Source organism: Nyctereutes procyonoides, unplaced genomic scaffold (assembly GCF_905146905.1).
Source record: "Nyctereutes procyonoides isolate TBG_1078 unplaced genomic scaffold, NYPRO_anot_genome, whole genome shotgun sequence".
NCBI classification, from domain to species: domain Eukaryota; kingdom Metazoa; phylum Chordata; class Mammalia; order Carnivora; family Canidae; genus Nyctereutes; species Nyctereutes procyonoides.
The window spans coordinates 13,293,687-13,311,482 of NW_026575020.1; the positions used below are offsets into that span (position 1 = coordinate 13,293,687).

Sequence of the window (17,796 nt, forward strand, 5' to 3'; positions counted from 1 at the left end):
CAAGTGCTCTGGGAGCACAAAATAGAGAGAAACTAATTCTGCCTGCAGAGGAAGAGGTGTCAGTGAAGATTTCACTGAGAAAGCAGCAGTTAAGCTGAATCTTCAAGTATCAAAAGAAGCTAACCTGAAGACATTGGTGGACCTGAAGATATTGGTAGAGAAGGGTGTTTGAGGACAAGAAAAAGGCAGGTGTAAAGGCATGAAAGTGTAACACGACTTGTAATAAGTTCAGCCTGACCACAGCTTAGGATTAATTTGAGTGGAGGGTGAAGGGTGGTTGCATGATGGATGATATGATTGAAGATATATTCAAATTCTAAATCACAAGACACTTTCTTTATGGTGATAAGAGGTTTGACTTTGTCCTGAAGTCAAGAAGTTTTGTAGAGGTCTTTAAGCAGGAAAACAGCATACAAAGTAGATGGTTTGGGAGGCACTTAATAGTTTGTTGTTTACTGAGAGGCTATATGAAATCACTTCTTCTGCGTGTCAGGCAAAGAAGTGCTAGAGTAGAAGTGGGAAGAAAGGATCTGACACCAGAGAGAAAAATCAATCCTAGAATTGAGAAACACCTCCTTGAAATGGTGTACAACTGGAACAAGGATGAGCCACAGAAGCCCTCACCTCACTCTTCTCTTCCACTTCCATATGAGGAAACACAAACAGAGCAGGTTACCCCCCCACACACACACACACACCAAAGATTCACCTTAGGAGGAAATCAAGCAAGGAACTAGGCAGTGGTAAGATTGGAACTGCAGGGTGCCCAGAAACTTCTCAATATGCAGAGAAGTGGGGCTTCCTTACTGAGATGTAGATAACAAGATGCCCCATTTTAAGGCAGTGTGGTTTTAGCTTCCTAAACGGCCAGGTCTGGGTCTCAGGAATCAGTATCAAAGAGGCCCGAGGGCAGTAATTAGATATTCTCCCTAGAATTTTTCACTAAAGAAGCCAGAATAAAAATGTTTCCACAGATTTGTGGAGTTATAACAGCCCTGTTTCCAAAGCATGGGACACACTGGTACAGTCCGAGACACCCAGAGTAAATGAGGTTCCTGGAAAGTGAGTCTGCAAATTCAAGAGACTGGTACTACAGTAGTCTGATTCAGGATGCTTTCCTCATCTCACTGGAATCTGATGTTATATGATCAGAGCCAGATAGAGAATTACAGGAAATCTGATCACCTCAGAGTACCTGCATGGAGGCTTAGTCCCACACCCCTCTCTCCCCCTTCATGATGGAGATGGAGGTTAGACTGTTCCCTCTGGCCTCCAGCCCATCATCTTTTGAGGGCAGAAGGGCTAAGTCTGATGAAGACAAAAAATTATCTGTCAAGGTATCAGATCCACCATCCCTCTAGAGCAGCTGAGCAGCTGAGGAGCAGAGGCAGGACAAGGATCAAAACCCATCCTACCAGGTCCTGAGGGAAGTTTTCCATCCAGAGGAAAAGACATCCAGAGAAAAGTATGTCTCGTATCTTCTGGGCCTTTGGCCTTGAAAAGAAACACTTAAGATACACACTAGAAATCAGACATGAAAATCAGAGCTAGGTTTCAAATTGCTACTTGACTTTTTTCTTCTTTAAAGTGATAAGCACACTTATTTTCTCAGGATACACACACACTCAGTCTCAACTTTAGGAGCTGAACAGAAACTGCAGCTTGAGCCAAGCCCACTTCCCCATACCTTACCAGGACTTGGTAAACCTTAAAAGGGAATACTGTCTGACTAAAGCCAGACAACTGGCCCCTAAAGAGCACATTTATAATTTATTTATGGCTTAATATTTTCCACTGATAGGATTAATAAATCATGTTTTCATTCAACTTGTTTTCTCTGAGGTATGAATTTCTCTATTTTGATACCAGATCTTAACATGTTTTATTTTGCTTGTCCATTTTCCAGTTCATTTTTGCAGCTACAGAGAGAAATTTATTAGTCTGTATTGCCGCCTTTCTGCTGTTGTGGAGCTGGATTCTCTGAATACCCAACAGTCCCTGAGGGAAGCGATCTCAGACAGCGAGGTTGCAGCTGCCAAACAAAGACACCAGCAAGTTTTAGATTTCATTCAGGTAATAGTCTGTTTCATCTGGAGAAGGAAGAAGGGGTAGAGAAACAAGCATGAGAAAGAACAACAATCTGGGTTTATTTAAAGACCACAGTATGCAAGTAGCCTGGATTAGGTTAAAATGTGGAGTTCAGGAGAACACAAGTTTTTAAACAAAGGCTTAAGATAAACCTACATATCAATCACAGCATTACTAAGACCTGCATTAGTCACTATGGTAGGCAGCAGTAGCTTCCCATATTGAAGAGAAAAATCACTGCCAGAAAAAGTAGTAATCAGAGTATTATTATAACCTGATAGCCCGCTGATAATTCTAATAGAAAGAAAATTGTATTAATTAACTTAATATCTTAGGATAAAAAGAGAAGATGAGGACCCACCAGTTTATGTTAACTCAAATCCTAAGATTCCTCATGCTTCAGACTCTTTTCTGGCAGAGCTGACACTTTAGTCTGTGGCCACAGGGACTAGAAAATGTGTTCACAATCTAGGGTCTTATCTAGAAAAGCCTTAAGATGATACCTCAGGTTCTTGTGACAGGGCACTGACTAGTCATCAAAACAATTTGGATCTCACCTGAAATTGCCTCTAAGTCCCTTGGACAAATCTTATGATCTTTCTGGCTATATTACCCAACTCACAAAATGAGTTTAATAGCAATAGCCCATGATAAATTTCACTATGTTATACATATTCAGTTCAATTTGGTAAACATTTGATGAACATCCAGATGTCAGGCACTGCAAGAAAAACAAAGTTGAATTACAGACAGTCTCTGACCAGAAAGAGTTTAAAATCCAGTAGGATAGGCAAAAAATGTGTATAAATACTATTTGTAAAATGAGTTAGGTGCCAAAAAAAATTTTGTCAATACAAAGAAGTAAAAGTTTACTTACATTTGTGGGTATTAAGAAAAGTTGCCATAGAGGATGTAACTGATATCTAAGCTCAGTCTAGAGGGATAGGTTAGACTATATTAGTAAGGAGAAGTAAATTGAGAGGCATTCAAAGAAAAAGCATAAAAAGTTAAGGCAGAAAGAGCAGAAAAACAGTCAGTACTTGGGGAATGATGAGTAGTCAAACTTGGTTGGAGCATAAATTAAGTGAATGTAGTGAGAAAGTAGGCAAGAATGAAAGAGCAATGAGATCAGATCACATGGGCTTTATTAAAGGCTACGGTAAGAACTTTGTACTTCAGTGTGTAGGCAACAGGGACCTACCTTGCCAAAGTCTTGAAGAAAGTAAGTTATAGGCCCTCATAGCTATTTAGCATAAATTCAAGCTGGGGAATAGTCCTTTGCAGTGGTATAGCCATACTGGCTGTTTATAGTAAGCACTCATTCTCACTGGCTGTGTTCACTAGAAAATTTGTATATCATTCTCAGATTTAAGAAGACCAAAAGCAGGAAATTAAATATGAAGCTATTAAAATTACCTAGGCAAGGAATGCTGTGAGCTTCGAGCAAATAAATTTCTCTAAATCCCAACCTTCTGATCCGTAAAATAAGGAAGGTAGTAATAATACTAGCTCATAGTGTTACTGAGAATTCAACATGATAACGCATGTAAAGCACCAAGCACACTGCCTGTGCATAGTAAGTATGCAATAAATTTAATATTCATTTATTCATTCATTAACAAGAAGGAAAAATGCTCTGAAACATGGGTATGCAATATTTGGAATTTACTCTTTACTCAGGAAGAAGATATTATAATATACTTGCAAAGTGGTAAGCAGACAAATATTATCCTATTTCTCCCATTCTGTAAATGAGATATCTTAGATGACCCCTCAGGCTAAAAAAATAAGACTTTTAAGAAATTACTTGCTCTCTTGACCTGAGAATGTGGTATCTAAAAATTCAGACATTTACGGCATTTATTTCATTTCCAGTAAAAGTGGAACATCAATGTGAGGAAGGGGTAAGAAAGGGAAGAATGAGGCATGAGAATTTGAAAGATTGGCTTATCTTTTGAACCCAATATAATGGGCAGTGGAGCATTAGAAAAAGAAGAATGACCACAAATCAATTAGCATACATTTTTAGTCCTGAGTTTTACCAATAGACCTTGGAGTAATGGACAATTCATTTGATGTCCAGGGCTCCAATTTTCTCATATATAAAATGAAAGGGTTGGACTAGATGACTTTGAAGGACCTGGTTGCCTCTAATATTTCACAACATCTTTAACATCCATAAATACTTTTAGAGAAGCACTTCTCTACCCATGCCTTAGGTTCTGTTTTTGCTTTATTCCACTTATGCCTTCCCCTGAATCCAGTATGTTCACCCAACAAAGAAGCTAACTTTTTTCAGTCTTTCAGTCTCAGACTCCTCAGAATTCCTAGCTCTGTTCTTACTCCCTTACTCCCATTCTTACTCCTTGCCCCCTAGCCTAGGGCTCCACTGCCTTTTTCTCTTTTCCCTTTCTTCACACCATTAAGTGGGATGGATAAAGGCAAGTCAGGCTAGCAATTCCTCAAAGTTCCAGCCTGCTCTGGTCTCCCAAAGCAGGTAACTTGAGAGCCCCCTCTACATACTCTCCAGCCAGGTACATGTAGACTTGGATAAAAGCCAATTCCCAAAGGGTTCAAAAAATCACTTCTTGGCCAGGGTAAACCCTGATGGTTTCCCTGTACCCACAGCCTTCAGTGAACTGCTTTGCTCCATCGACATGATAACTTCACTGACTAGAGATAATGCAGTATCATCTCTCCTCTTATCTATGTTGGGCTTCTCAATCTCTCTCACTCAGAATGAAAACCAGCTGCAGCCACTCACCCATTGGCATTCACAGCTCAGCCCACCACACACCATAACCTGCAGAGGCAACTGCCAGCCATGAGAGCATTTGTATGATTCCAGATCTAAGACAGTGTTGAAGTCACTACACAAACCAAACATTGTAAAGAGTAAGGGAGTCTATGTAAATACAGTGAGGAAAAGAAGCCAAGGAGTGCAGCCAGAAAAGGGGAGGGCCTGGACCAGGGAGGTGCAGAAAATCATAGATAAGGTATACAAGTTTTATAGACAGCACACACAGCAGAAATGTCAAAGTGTAGAGACTTGGAGCTTGGCATATTTTGAGCTGCTAAAGCCTAAAGGGCAATTAGGCTATAATTTATATACTGTAATGCTTCAAATGCTCCTAAGCTGTAATAGAAACACAGCTCATTAAATATAGCCAATCTATCATCCCCTCAAGCACCTTGTAACTGTGCTGTGAGAAAACCAATCACCTTTACATTTTAATAAAAATATTATCTTGCCTGAGTACAGAGAAAGGGTGTAATTTATGGGATGAAAACCAAAAATTTTAAAGGGTAGGGTGAGAAATGGATGCAGAACTTTTAACCAAGAGACCTAGGGAGTTCATGGTCTTTCTTTTTAAAAACGTGTCAGCAAGTCTTTAGAAGCTGAATTTCGACCTTAAAATCAGGGGGATTATGTTGTCAGTTATTTTTAGATCAACAGTATAAGGTAAAATGGGTGAAAATTGTACTTCTTTAAGGGCTACTTAGCTAAGTCTGTTAAACTCAGTCCACAGGCCTCACTGTACAAATGTTTTAAATTTTTATTCAGCTAATACTTCACTTCATCACTAAGAAAAAATAAGTAAACACTGTTTATACAAATAATTTAAAAATATATACACTAAATCTCACTATCCATCCTTAGCAGTAAAGCTGAAATAATCTTATCCAAAGAGAGTATGTATATTATTATTAATAATTGTATCAGTTTCTTATGACTGCTGAAACAAATTACCACAAACTGGGTGACTTAAAACAACAGAAATGTATTCTTTCACAGTTCTGGGGACTGAAAATCTGAAATCAAGGTGTTGGGTCAGGCCATACTCCCTCTGGAGGCTCCAGGGGAGAATCTGCTCTCTGGTTCTGCCAGTTTCTGGTGGCTATTGGCATTCCTTGACTTGTAGCCACATCACTTCAGTCTCTGCCTCTGTGGTCACATCGCCTCCTTCTCTTCTGTCTGCCAATCTTCCTCTGCCTCTCTTATACAGTGCACTCATCTACTCACATTAATACCCATAATAACTCTTGGATGGTAGAGATCTAGAGAATTAGTCACCCTAAAAACTGTCCACAGTCATTTTAAATAACTTTGTCCACACTGCCTTTAAAATAACTTCGAGACAAGAGTACTACATGAGGTAGGACCAGTAAAAGCCAGCTGAGAGAGCAACAATCCCATCAAGAAAATTTGCCTGAGTCTCCTCTCAGATTCGCACTTTGGCTTTACCCCTTGAACTTTAGATCTCTCCCTCTACAATGCTCACTGCATCCTCACAACCTGTTCACTGAGATCCTCTTGCCCAACTCACGGCCAATAAAGGCTAAAGCTCACTGAGATGCTTTCATTACCAGCCCTGAATACTCTGCCAAACCCAGAACTAGAAAGCAATGGAAAATGGCTCTTGACCACAGTAGTTCACTCTAGCTTGCCTGTCACTCTAAACATGGCATACTGTCAGTTTCAGACTCTACTCTATGTGTGTTGGGCGTACCTGGTTTGTGAATATTCATTAAAGACTATTATTTAAGTACAGGTAAGGCCTTAAGAAGGTACTTTGAAAACAAAATAGAACACTGGGAAGTCCTTTATCTTTAAAACTTCTATAATCAAATCTTAACCTTGCAGTATTCATACAATGAACAACTTCTACCTAGAAGCTGAGTGCCACCAACTTTCCAAATGTTCTTCAGAAATAAACCATGAAGTGTCAGAGCTGAAAGGGAACTTAGGCATCATCTTGTCCAACCACTTCTTTTTACCGTTGAGTTCCAAGAAGTTAATGACTTACCAAAGGCACTTAGTGAAAAAAAAAAAATGCAAAGCCTATCACAAGCTCCACTGTCCCAAGAAAAATATATATATAGTATAACTAACAGCCCCTCCTTAGAGAGTCGAAATAGTACTAGCCAGTATCTATTAAGATCTGGGAGAGTATCTGTCATCCACAGAGACAGACACAAAAATATGAGTGACTTTTATAATAATACACTTCAGAGAAATGACTATTTCTTTATAATGAAAAAACTATTAAAATCACTTTGGTAGCCCAGAAACCAAACTGATAAAAATATAGAATGGGATACCCTAAACGTGTAAGGATATGATATTTTAATTACATAGGAATAAGCTATTAAGCTATTTTGTACTTTAGAAGCACTTATTTTATATGTTAAGAAAGTAATAAATTTAATATATAAAGTTCTCTTTTCTATTAAAATAGGTCCAAGAATCTCTGCTCAGCAAAATATTCCAGTAATGCTTTGCTTCTCTAGTTCATGTAGAAGAACTACAGTTACATTTCTTCCTGCAAGTATTCTGAAATGTACACTTTATCATATCTCTTCCTCACAATATCCTGAGGAATATTTCATCTTATGCTGAGAATTAATAACACTTCACATATGTGAGAAATGTACCCTGCAGTTTTACAAAGCACTGTCAAATTCATCATTTCACCCAATCATCATAGCAGTCCTGTAAGGTATAAAAGGGGAGGGTTTTGTCCACATTCACAAACTGAGGCGCAAAGAGGCCAAATGACTTGCCAAAGGTTATTACAGAGCTAAAAGTGGAGGGGTCCCAGCTGGAATTCAGATCTTCTACTATTCTCACTAAATGATATAGCCTCCTGGATAAAAATATGCAAGACACAAGAGATTATAAGAAGTATTTTCTGCTTTAGCAAGCCTATGATGAAAATATTTTACTCAAAACCAGTACTGTGGAAAATATATCATCTTGGACTCATTTTTAACACTTGTTTGATAAACTTAAAAGTCTTCTATCATTTCATTCCAAAGCAAATAGATGAAGTTTGGCGTGAAATGAGATGGATCATGGATGCTCTACAGTATGCAAGATACAAACACCCAGTTTGTGGCTTACTCATCACCAAGCTGATAGACCCTTCAGATGAGCAGAACCTGAAGAAGATCAACTCTACATCATCACATATAGACTGTCTTCCATCCCCATCCCCATCCCCAGAGACGCAGAGAAGAAAGGCAGTGACTGGTAAGCAATAAGATCTAAAGATCTATATTTCAGTCACTAGATTCTTGGTCTGGTCTCCACTGATGAGGCTCTTTTACACTGAGGGGGAAATGCTGCATAATGCTAAAAGTCTAAAAGCATAGAGGGAATAAAATCAGAACAGCAGAGGGACAGGTAACTAGGGCAATAACGTGAAATCAACTCTATCTAAGACTGGAGAAGCTTTAGTTCAATTCTAGTCTGAGTTTCCAAGATACAAAAGGACACAGAGCAGGGATGGGGTTTCAGAAATGCAGAATGGGGACTGATGTAGTGTCAAGTGAGGGCCAAGTCAGCTAAGGGACTCTGACCAAAACCAAGTAAGGAAGGAGAATAGACCCAGAATATAGACTGACAGGAAAGAGGCAGGAAATAGGTTGAGCATGGGTAAGAGTTCAGGGCAAATTTCTCACCTGACAAAGCACCATTGTCCTGGGGTGAAAAATGGGAGAGCAAGAAACCTTGGATAAACTAGAATCTTGACCCCGAGACTAAATAAGTAGGTTGAACTCATCATGGATACAACAAGGAGACAACTTACAGACAAGCTGTAGGAGATGCCCTCCTCTACTCTGGGGAATTGAGTTTGAGTTTATACAGAAATGCTAAGAACAAAAATATGGCTCCGTTAACACAGAGTTCTACAAACTACCTTTTGGCTTATAAATTGAGAGAAAGCATAACACTCAAAAACAATGTAACACTCTAAGGACATGTTGAGACTAGTGCCCATTTACTAGTCAATTAAATTAACAGCATTCAAAACATCTTTCTTAATTTTTTTTTTTTATGATAGTCACACAGAGAGAGAGAGAGAGAGGCAGAGACACAGGCAGAGGGAGAAGCAGGCTCCATGCACCGGGAGCCCCACGTGCGATTCGATCCCGGGTCTCCAGGATCGCGCCCTGGGCCAAAGGCAGGCGCCAAACCGCTGCGCCACCCAGGGATCCCCAAAACATCTTTCTTGACTCTATAGCTAATAAGAGCTCCGATTCTGAAAGGTTTACAATAATAATAATTAATATTTTTTTATGATAGTCACAGAGAGAGAGAGAGAGGCAGAGACACAGGCAGAGGGAGAAGCAGGCTCCATGCACCGGGAGCCCCATGTGGGATTCGATCCCGGGTCTCCGGGATCACGCCTTGGGCCAAAGGCAGGCGCCAAACCGCTGCGCCACCCAGGGATCCCCATAATTAATATTTTTAATAAACAGCTCTGAAATATGGGCTTGTCCCATAGGGGGCAGCATGGTGTAACAGAAAGAGCTTGGGCTAAGAAATCAGAGACCTGGATTCAAATCACAGCTTTCTTGAACAGCTTACTACATTTGAATCCCAGTTTCCATGTACAGAAAATTGAATTAATAATATCTAAACCTTGAAAACTTTTGTTGAAGATTTTTATTTATTTATTCATGAGAGACACGGAGAGCGGAGACATAAGCACAGACACAGGCAGAGGGAGAAGCAGGCTCCCTAAGGAGAGCCTGACGTGTGACTCGTTCCCAGGACCTGAGGATCACGATCTGAGCCAAAGGCAAACGCTCAACCACTGAGCCATCCAGGTGACCCTAAACTTTGAAAAGTTACTTGTGGTTAAGACAGTATATGTCAGAGATGCAGGGCCTATAATAGACGATAAACTATAGGTACCATACATATTTAATGTTATTACTCTTATAAAAAATTTTAGCAGGGGAGGTGCCTGGGTGGCTCAGTTAGTTAAGCGTCTGCCTTCAGCTCAGGTCATGATCTCAGGGTCTTGGGATAGGGCCCGGCGATGGGCCCCCTGCTCCGCAGGGAGCCTGCTTCTCCCTCTCCCTCTGCTCCTCACCACCCTCACCCCCTCCCCCGCTGTTTATGCACTTGCACGCTTATGCACTCTATCTCTCTCAAATAAATAAATTAGGTATTTTTTTTAAAAAAAGAAAACTTTAGTGGGGATATAAACCTTTTCTATAAGTAAGCTTATTATTCTCCTATATTTCAAAAACCTCAAATATCTAAAAATCAAAGCATGGCAAATAGAAAACTTGAGAGAAAACTAATGTTACCAAAGTATTCTATGATTTGCCAAATAATTTTTTAAAGAATTCTTTGAGTAGAATTTCTCAAGTGTATTTTTGTAGACTGCCACTGAGCTGGGCATACAAATAAAATACCATCCCAGCCATAAGCTAGTCTAGTGGGGGAGACAGATATATTAACAAAATTTAATGGTAATTGCTGATGTGCTATGGTGAGGATATGCATAGGGTGCTAATGGAGTCTTTTGGATGTGTTAACCGTAAACTCTAAGATCAAAGAGAGCTTCCTGGAGGAGGTGACAAAGTACAAAAGGATAAGCAGGAGTTGAGCCAAAAAAGAAGAAAGGAGAGCACTATAGCAAGGGAAGCAGATTGTGCAGTTGTACTGTAGTTCAGGGAACTCTAAGCATCCTGGCTGAACTCAGGATCCAAGGACACTGTTCAGCCTTTTTCTTTTCATTTTCATTTTCTTCTCATTCTTTTCTTTTCATATATATATATATTGGTTATCCACTGTGTTCCAGGCACTCCCTGAGGTAACAGGGTAGCGATAAACAAAACAAAGTTTCCACTTCCACAGAGCTTACATTCTAGAAAAAGTAACATTGAAAACAAACAAGATAATTTCAGATAGTAAATATTCTAATGTATAATACAAAACAGGAATCAAGATGAACAGGGAGAGTGCTGAATTCACTGGAATGATCAGCAGAGACCTATCTGTGAAGGTTACGTATGAACCAACCACAGAAAAAGAAGCCTGTAATGCAAAGATCTGGAGTTAGAATATTCCAAGCAATAAAATAGACCCTTAAGTGGGTGAGGGATGAAAAGAAAGCTAAAGTCATTGGAGCAGAGTGAATAAGGGGCTAGTGGTGAGAAAGGGTAGAGAGAAAGGCAAGGGCCAGATCAGGCAAGGCCAAGGTAAGTAGTTTGAACTTTATTCTATTTGTGATGGAAAGCCATTAGAAACTTTTATGCAAGGATTGAAATGATCTGAAAATCAAATCTGGCTGTTGTATGAAGAGACCATAGTAGGACAATACTGGAAGCAGGGAGATCCATTATGAAGTTAGTCATAGAGGGATACCAAGTTTTCTGGCTTGAATGTCTCTGGATGTCATGATGCCATTTACCAAAAAAAGGTTAGACCAGAGAACAGACAAGCTTGGATGGCTGGGCATGTTGAATTTGAGTTAGTTTTAGGACATTCCACACAAAAACATTCAGGAGGAAAAAAGGATTATGGGGTCTGGAGCTCAGGAAACAGAACTGGACTAGTAATACAGATTTAAGAATTACTGACACATGGGGATGCCTGGGTGGCTCAGTGGTTGGGCGTCTGCCTTCGGCTCAGGGTGTGATCCCGAGTCCAGGGATCGTGTCCCACATCAGGCTCCCCACAGGGAGCCTGCTTCTCCTGCTGTGTCTCTGCCTCTCTGTGTCTCTCATGAATGAATAAATAAAATCCTTAAAAATATAGGGATCCCTGGGTGGCGCAGCGGTTTGGCGCCTGCCTTTGGCCCAGGGCGCGATCCTGGAGACCCGGGATCGAATCCCACGTTGGGCTCCCGGTGCATGGAGCCTGCTTCTCCTTCTGCCAGTGTCTCTGCGCCTCTCTCTCTCTCTCTGTGACTATCATTAATAAATAAAAATTAAAATATATATACATATATATTATTGACATATGAAATGATGTAGCTACAAAAATGCTTGACATTAGGCAGCCCAGGTGGCTCAGTGGTTTAGCATGGCCTTCAGCCCAGGGCGTGATGCTGGAGTCCCGGGATCGAGTCCCACGTCGGGCTCCCTGCGCGGAGCCTGCTTCTCCCTCTGCCTGTGTCTCTGCCTCTCTCTCTGTCTCTCGTGAAATAAATAAATAAATAAATAAATAAATAAATAAATAAATAAATATCTTAAAAAAATGCTTGACATTCCCTAGAGAGAGCAGTTAAAGTAAGGAGAGAAGAGTCTGGAAAGATCCCCATGGGATGGACAGCAAGACTGCTTAGACCAAGAAGGAACAACCAGAGGAAGAAGATAAAAAACAAGAGTAGTGTCACAGAAATTAAAGCATGTCAAATGATGGTGAGAAGTTAAATAAAACTGAAAAGTTGCTATTGGGTTGTTTTGTTTATTTTCAACAAGGAAGTGATCCATAATCTAAATGATAGTTTATGAAGGCAAAGGAGATAGAAACTGAACAGAAGTAGATCAAGGAGTAAATGGGAGGTAAAGGAATAGAACTAGTAAGGATATACTCTTCAAAATCTTGGCTATGAAAGAGTGAGAGAGGGCAGTAGCTAGAGAGGTCAAGAGTTGAAAGAACATTTTTTTAAAAGCAGGACAGACATTCCCTCTGTTGTTCCACAATTTACATAAGTCTACAACTCTTCGATTCTACTTCCACCTTCATAGCCCTTGCCTACTCTCTCTGCTCACAGAACTTTCCCAGTGTTTAATGTTCTCTTGGCTACAGGGTCCTAAGGAAGTCCCCCTTGGCTGTATGAGGGTGGCCTCTCCTGTGCCACAGAAATGCCAAACTCTCATATTGGCCGGATGACGGGTTACACACACTCTCTACTGGGAGGATCTGGCCAATTACATTTGGATTTTATTATTAATTTAAAATGTGAGCGATCATCATTCTGTTCCTTAAAATATAACTCTCTCTTGGGTCCATTTATTTCTCTGAAGCCAAGATTCCATGAGCTGTGAAACACAAAGACGTGAAGGGAAGCAAATGAAAAATGGAACCCAGTGACAGGGAAATTGCTGAGACCTGAGAGAAACATCTAGTGGTCCAATCCCCTCACAAAAGCAAAAGCATTTCAGAGCAATGAAATCTGCTCCTCCATACTCTGTCCTCTGTACAGTGTGGCTACTTTTATTTGGAAACCATTTATGCAGAGGAAAAAAAATCCAATTTAGAGGAACATCCCCAGTGAGTTGCTCACAGAGCAGAGTTTGCCATACAAATCCATTCTGTGTGGGTAGGGTTCACCTAACTTCTGAGAAGCCTGCTATAAGTCGAGTCTATCACAAACCTGCCAGCCCAAGATTCTGTTTTAAGGCTGTTGAGTACCTTGGATTTGTCTGTGTGTATGTGCGCGTGTGTTGGGGGGCAGAGGAGGGGGAGTGGAACTCTTTAACTTAACTTCCCATTTCCGTGTGGTTTTCAAACACAAAGTAGAACTCCTCTGAGTCAATTAAAATTAAGCATCTCCCAAGGACCCAAGGGGGGAAAGTTGGCTCCTAGAAAAGGCAACTCAAGGCAGGGGGTGGAACGATTTGGTCCATCACATGGGTATTTTCTCTCCCACTCCTTTTCTGTGGGTATAGTGGTCACAGGCAGCAGCAATTTTTTTTTCCGATACTGCTATTTCTCCTAGTGACGCATGGGTGAGGCAACAGAGGGGAGGGGGATGTTGTTTCCTTCAGATGCATCTGAAGATTATTCTGATCTTCCAAATGTAAATCTTCCTGGTAACCTTTTCCCAGATGATATTAAAAACACTATAGTGTAAACTAAACAGTTCAAAAATCAACAGGAATCTGAAGATGTTATTTCTCTTGGGAAATCAGAAGGTGAACAAACCGATGAGGTTCTACCGAAGGCCTGATGAGAGATTTATTTAAATTCTTCATTTATAAATTATTTAAATTCTACTCAAACACACTGGAAACAGATTCAGTGAAACACACAAAAAAATACAAATTTGGGCAGTGATACATTAAAAAGGTGAAGGTAGATTTTTTTTTTAGGGCAAATACTGCTTTTTATTTCTTTCTGTCCTGCCATGCCCCCTGCCTTTAAGAGAAAAGCAATAGCTTTAAATCAATTATTCTTTCCTGAAATGTCATCTCCACATAACAACCTCAAAATCCACATCAACTCTATTCTGCTGTTGTTGGCCTGATCCACAGAGACCAGGAGTTGCAACACCCATTACAATGGCAAGAAAGCCAAGCTTCCTAAGCCAGCACTAATACTATGGGCAGAACTTTCATCAAACAACTCCTGGGTCAGTCAGAGGGGAAATGCAAGGTTCTACCAATGCCTGCCCAGTGGGCCCTCTAAGGGAAATTGAGGAGCACAACCAGGTTTATTAAAATAACAACTGGGCAAGGTGCCTACAATGCTTAATGGAGCATATGGCCTGGATCTGGGGATGGAAGCTGCACTTTGCATTCTTTTCCAGGAAGGGAGGGAGAGGCAGTGGCCTAAGTCCCTGGAAACTCTCCTCAGTGCCCTGGCTGGCATCCTGGAGATTTTCCCAGCTTGTTCTGGGAGGGGTATCCCACTCTAAGCAATAGGTTCCACTAATCTTATAATAAATAATACAACCACCATGGAAGTCAAGTATTTAAATTCCCACTAGAACAGTGTTTCCCAATTGTGGGTCCCTGAACCTACAAGATTAATATTTACCACACCATACCCAGCATATTTTCCTCTCCTTGGGTTATGACAGTTATAACTTGTCATATCTCCCTTGTCTCCTATCTCCCTTGCTCCTAGGAGCTATGGTAAAGAAATTACATCGTTTACTAATTCATTGCTAATCTAGGTTGGGAAATACAGACTGAACTAGAACATCACCAGCACGAGCCACCACAGAAGAGATTATTGTTCTCCTTTTTTATCAATAGTATTCTCACAGCAAAATCTTGAAGTCCATCTGATTACTGGTTTGTATTTTAATGAGTCACCTCTCAATGTTTTCTAATTATTCTCTAAATATTTAAGGGCAGAATAGCACTTAAGTATTTCTAACAACCTAATTTAAACATCACAGCACCTATGGAGATAGGCAATATAATTACCTATAGGCCATAGAGGAAGAATGGTTCAGAGGGGCTAGGTGGTTTGCTCAAGATCATATATACAGTAAGAAGCAAGACAGGACTTCAGCCCAGGTTTGTTTTCCTTACTGCTACAATTAGGCTGACTCTTACATCACCAGATATAAAGCAAAATGATTTAGGTGATTGTTTTTAGGAATTTCTAAGGCAGATTAAGTAAATTAGCTCCTTCGAGGCTGCCTTCACTATTGTTTTTAAGAGGCAATCAAATCTCATAATTCTTTATGCTCCCAGATTTCAGTATTTGTTTTAGTTTCAATCAATTCAACATACTTTACTGAGAGCTTTGTATGCAACAGAGAAACAGCACAAGAGGCTAACAACACAATGATGATTAAGTCACAGTCTTGTTAGGAGGTCCTCATGGTCCACTCATATATCCATGTTCAGATTAGATGATCTGGAAAATGCAGAAGATTCTCCATGTCCCATTGCTTGACTCCACCATTGGTTCATTCCTTCACTGACTTACTTCTTCAACATTTACTAAGCAAAGATAAACAAGACATAGTGCATACCCTTTAGAGTTCATAGTCCAATAATGGAGATAAACATGAAAATAAACAGTTTATAATAAACCTTGATGAATTCAGTAACAGAGATATAAATAAAATGCCGTAAGAGGCAAGAGAACTAAAAACTAAGTTTACCTGGGGAAACTTAGTACCTGCGCTAAGGTACTTCCTGAGAGTCTTAAAATACGATTCCCCTTTGAAATTAGGAGGTCAGACCTTTGAAAGCACACTTTCATATACTCCTTAGTCTCCTGCAAATAATAAATGCTCACTATTTGTATGCTGAGAGGTCAAAGTACAAATTGCTCTTGCAAAGTGCTTGATCTGACTGTGGGATGGAAAGAGGAAGAAAGTATCACAAACTCCTCAGCAGTTGCTCGTAGTTAGTCATTTGTACCGTCAGACTTCTAAGGGATTGAATGCTAACCCTAAAACGGTATGTCCATGTCCTACCCGCCATGACCGTGATGTGACCTTATTTGGAAAAAGGGTCTTTGCAGATATAATTAAGGATCTTGAGATGAGATCATTCTGGATTATCAGGGTGAGCCCTAAATCCAATGACAAATGTCCTTATCAGATACAGAAGAGAGTCCATGTGAAGACAAAAGCAGATACTTGAGTGATGCCACCACAGACAATGCTGACAGCCACCAGAAGCTGAAGTAGCAAGAAAGTACTCCTCCACAGAGCTTCCAGAAGGTGTGCAGCCCTACTGACACCTTTATTTCAGACTTCTGGCTTCCAGAGCTGTGAGAGAATACATTTCTGTAATTTTATTTTTATTTTCTAATAGTTTTATTTATTTTTTTAATTATTTATTCATTCATTCATGAGACACACACACACACAGAGAGAGAGAGAGAGAGGCAGAGACACAGGCAGAGGGACAAGCAGGCTTCATGCAGGGAGCCCGACATGGGACTTGATCCAGGGTCTCCAGGATCACACCCTGGGCTGCAGGCAGCGCTAAACCCCTGAGCCACCCGGGCTGCCCACATTTCTGTAATTTTAAACCACCCAGGGTAGCCCCGGTGGCACAGCGGTTTAGTGCCGCCTGCAACCCGGGGCGTGATCCTGGAGACCCTAAATCGAGTCCCACATCGGGCTCTCTGCATGAATCCTGCTTCTCCCTCTGCCTGTGTCTCTGCCTCTCTCTCTCTCTGTCTCTGAATAAATAAATAAAGTCTTTTAAAAAAATAAATAAATAAATAAACCACCCAGTGTGTGGTGATTTGCTATAGCAGCCACAATAAATTCATATAAAACCTAACATGTTTCTATAGCAGCACCAACATCTATTACTATTACTAATAGTTTAGTTAATATAACTCTGTATGGGTTCTGCACAAAGTACATTAGATGAACCAGGTCCCAGACCACAGGAAGCTTCCATGGAAAGCCATGAAAATGCTAAAGTGAATAGCAGTATGGCAGGTCTTTGAAGTGAGACAAATCTGCATGTGAGCTCCTATCCTGCTACTTATCAGCTATAAATGAATTAGAAAACTTAGTAAGAGTAAGCTTTAATAGTCTTATCTGCAAAATGGGAATTGTTATAAGCATTAAATAGGATAAAGGACCTAGACTACTTAGCATAATGGCTGGCCCACGGTAAGGACTAAGAAATATCAGGTATTGTTATTTCTAGTGTGGACACAAATGAATACATGTGGACAGTGAATAGACAACACTGATCAGATAGGAAGGAGGCTCAAATAAAGTCAATTCTTTGGATCTTATAACAGCCCAATTTCAAATCTTTAACCTCTCTTCCTCATCACACCAATGGCAGCTATTGCTGCCATCACCAAAATAACCCATAGTTCTGAGATCCTATTATTGGCAATGCCCAATTTTTCTCACAAAGGATGAGGAAAAGTGCTAAAACTTGTTTTAAGATTATTAAAGCCATTCACCCCAGCCTTTATCCAATTCTCTAACCTAAAAATCTTTTTATATCTTCTTCCCTACTTCATGCCCTTCCCATCTTTTTTACTAAAAACTAATGCCAGCCTGGTGTTCATAAGTAATCACCCCTTCCTGTTATGCCCATCAGCCTACCACTCTTTATCTTTAACAGTTCCCTCTCCAGTAGTTCCTCCTCTGACCATAAACATCTTCCTTCAGCCTTACAACCCACCAGGCTCTCATTCCATCTCCTCCAGGATATTTTGGTCAATCCCTCAAGCTCAATCCATCCCAAACTAACTTTACCACCTCTTCCACTGCCCAACCCAGCCCAAAT

General features: G+C 40.4%; 1 protein-coding gene across 1 annotated transcript in view; it reads left to right on the forward strand.

The window, feature by feature from the left end:
• The window catches only part of ANKFN1 (ankyrin repeat and fibronectin type III domain containing 1), a 133,719-nt gene that overhangs the window by 108,906 nt on the left and 7,017 nt on the right, over positions 1–17,796 (forward strand). Inside the window, exons 15-16 of the mRNA XM_055334416.1 lie at positions 1,907–2,073; positions 7,909–8,122. Coding sequence (XP_055190391.1) covers positions 1,907–2,073; positions 7,909–8,122 — 381 coding nt within the window. The remainder of the gene's footprint in view (positions 1–1,906; positions 2,074–7,908; positions 8,123–17,796) is intronic.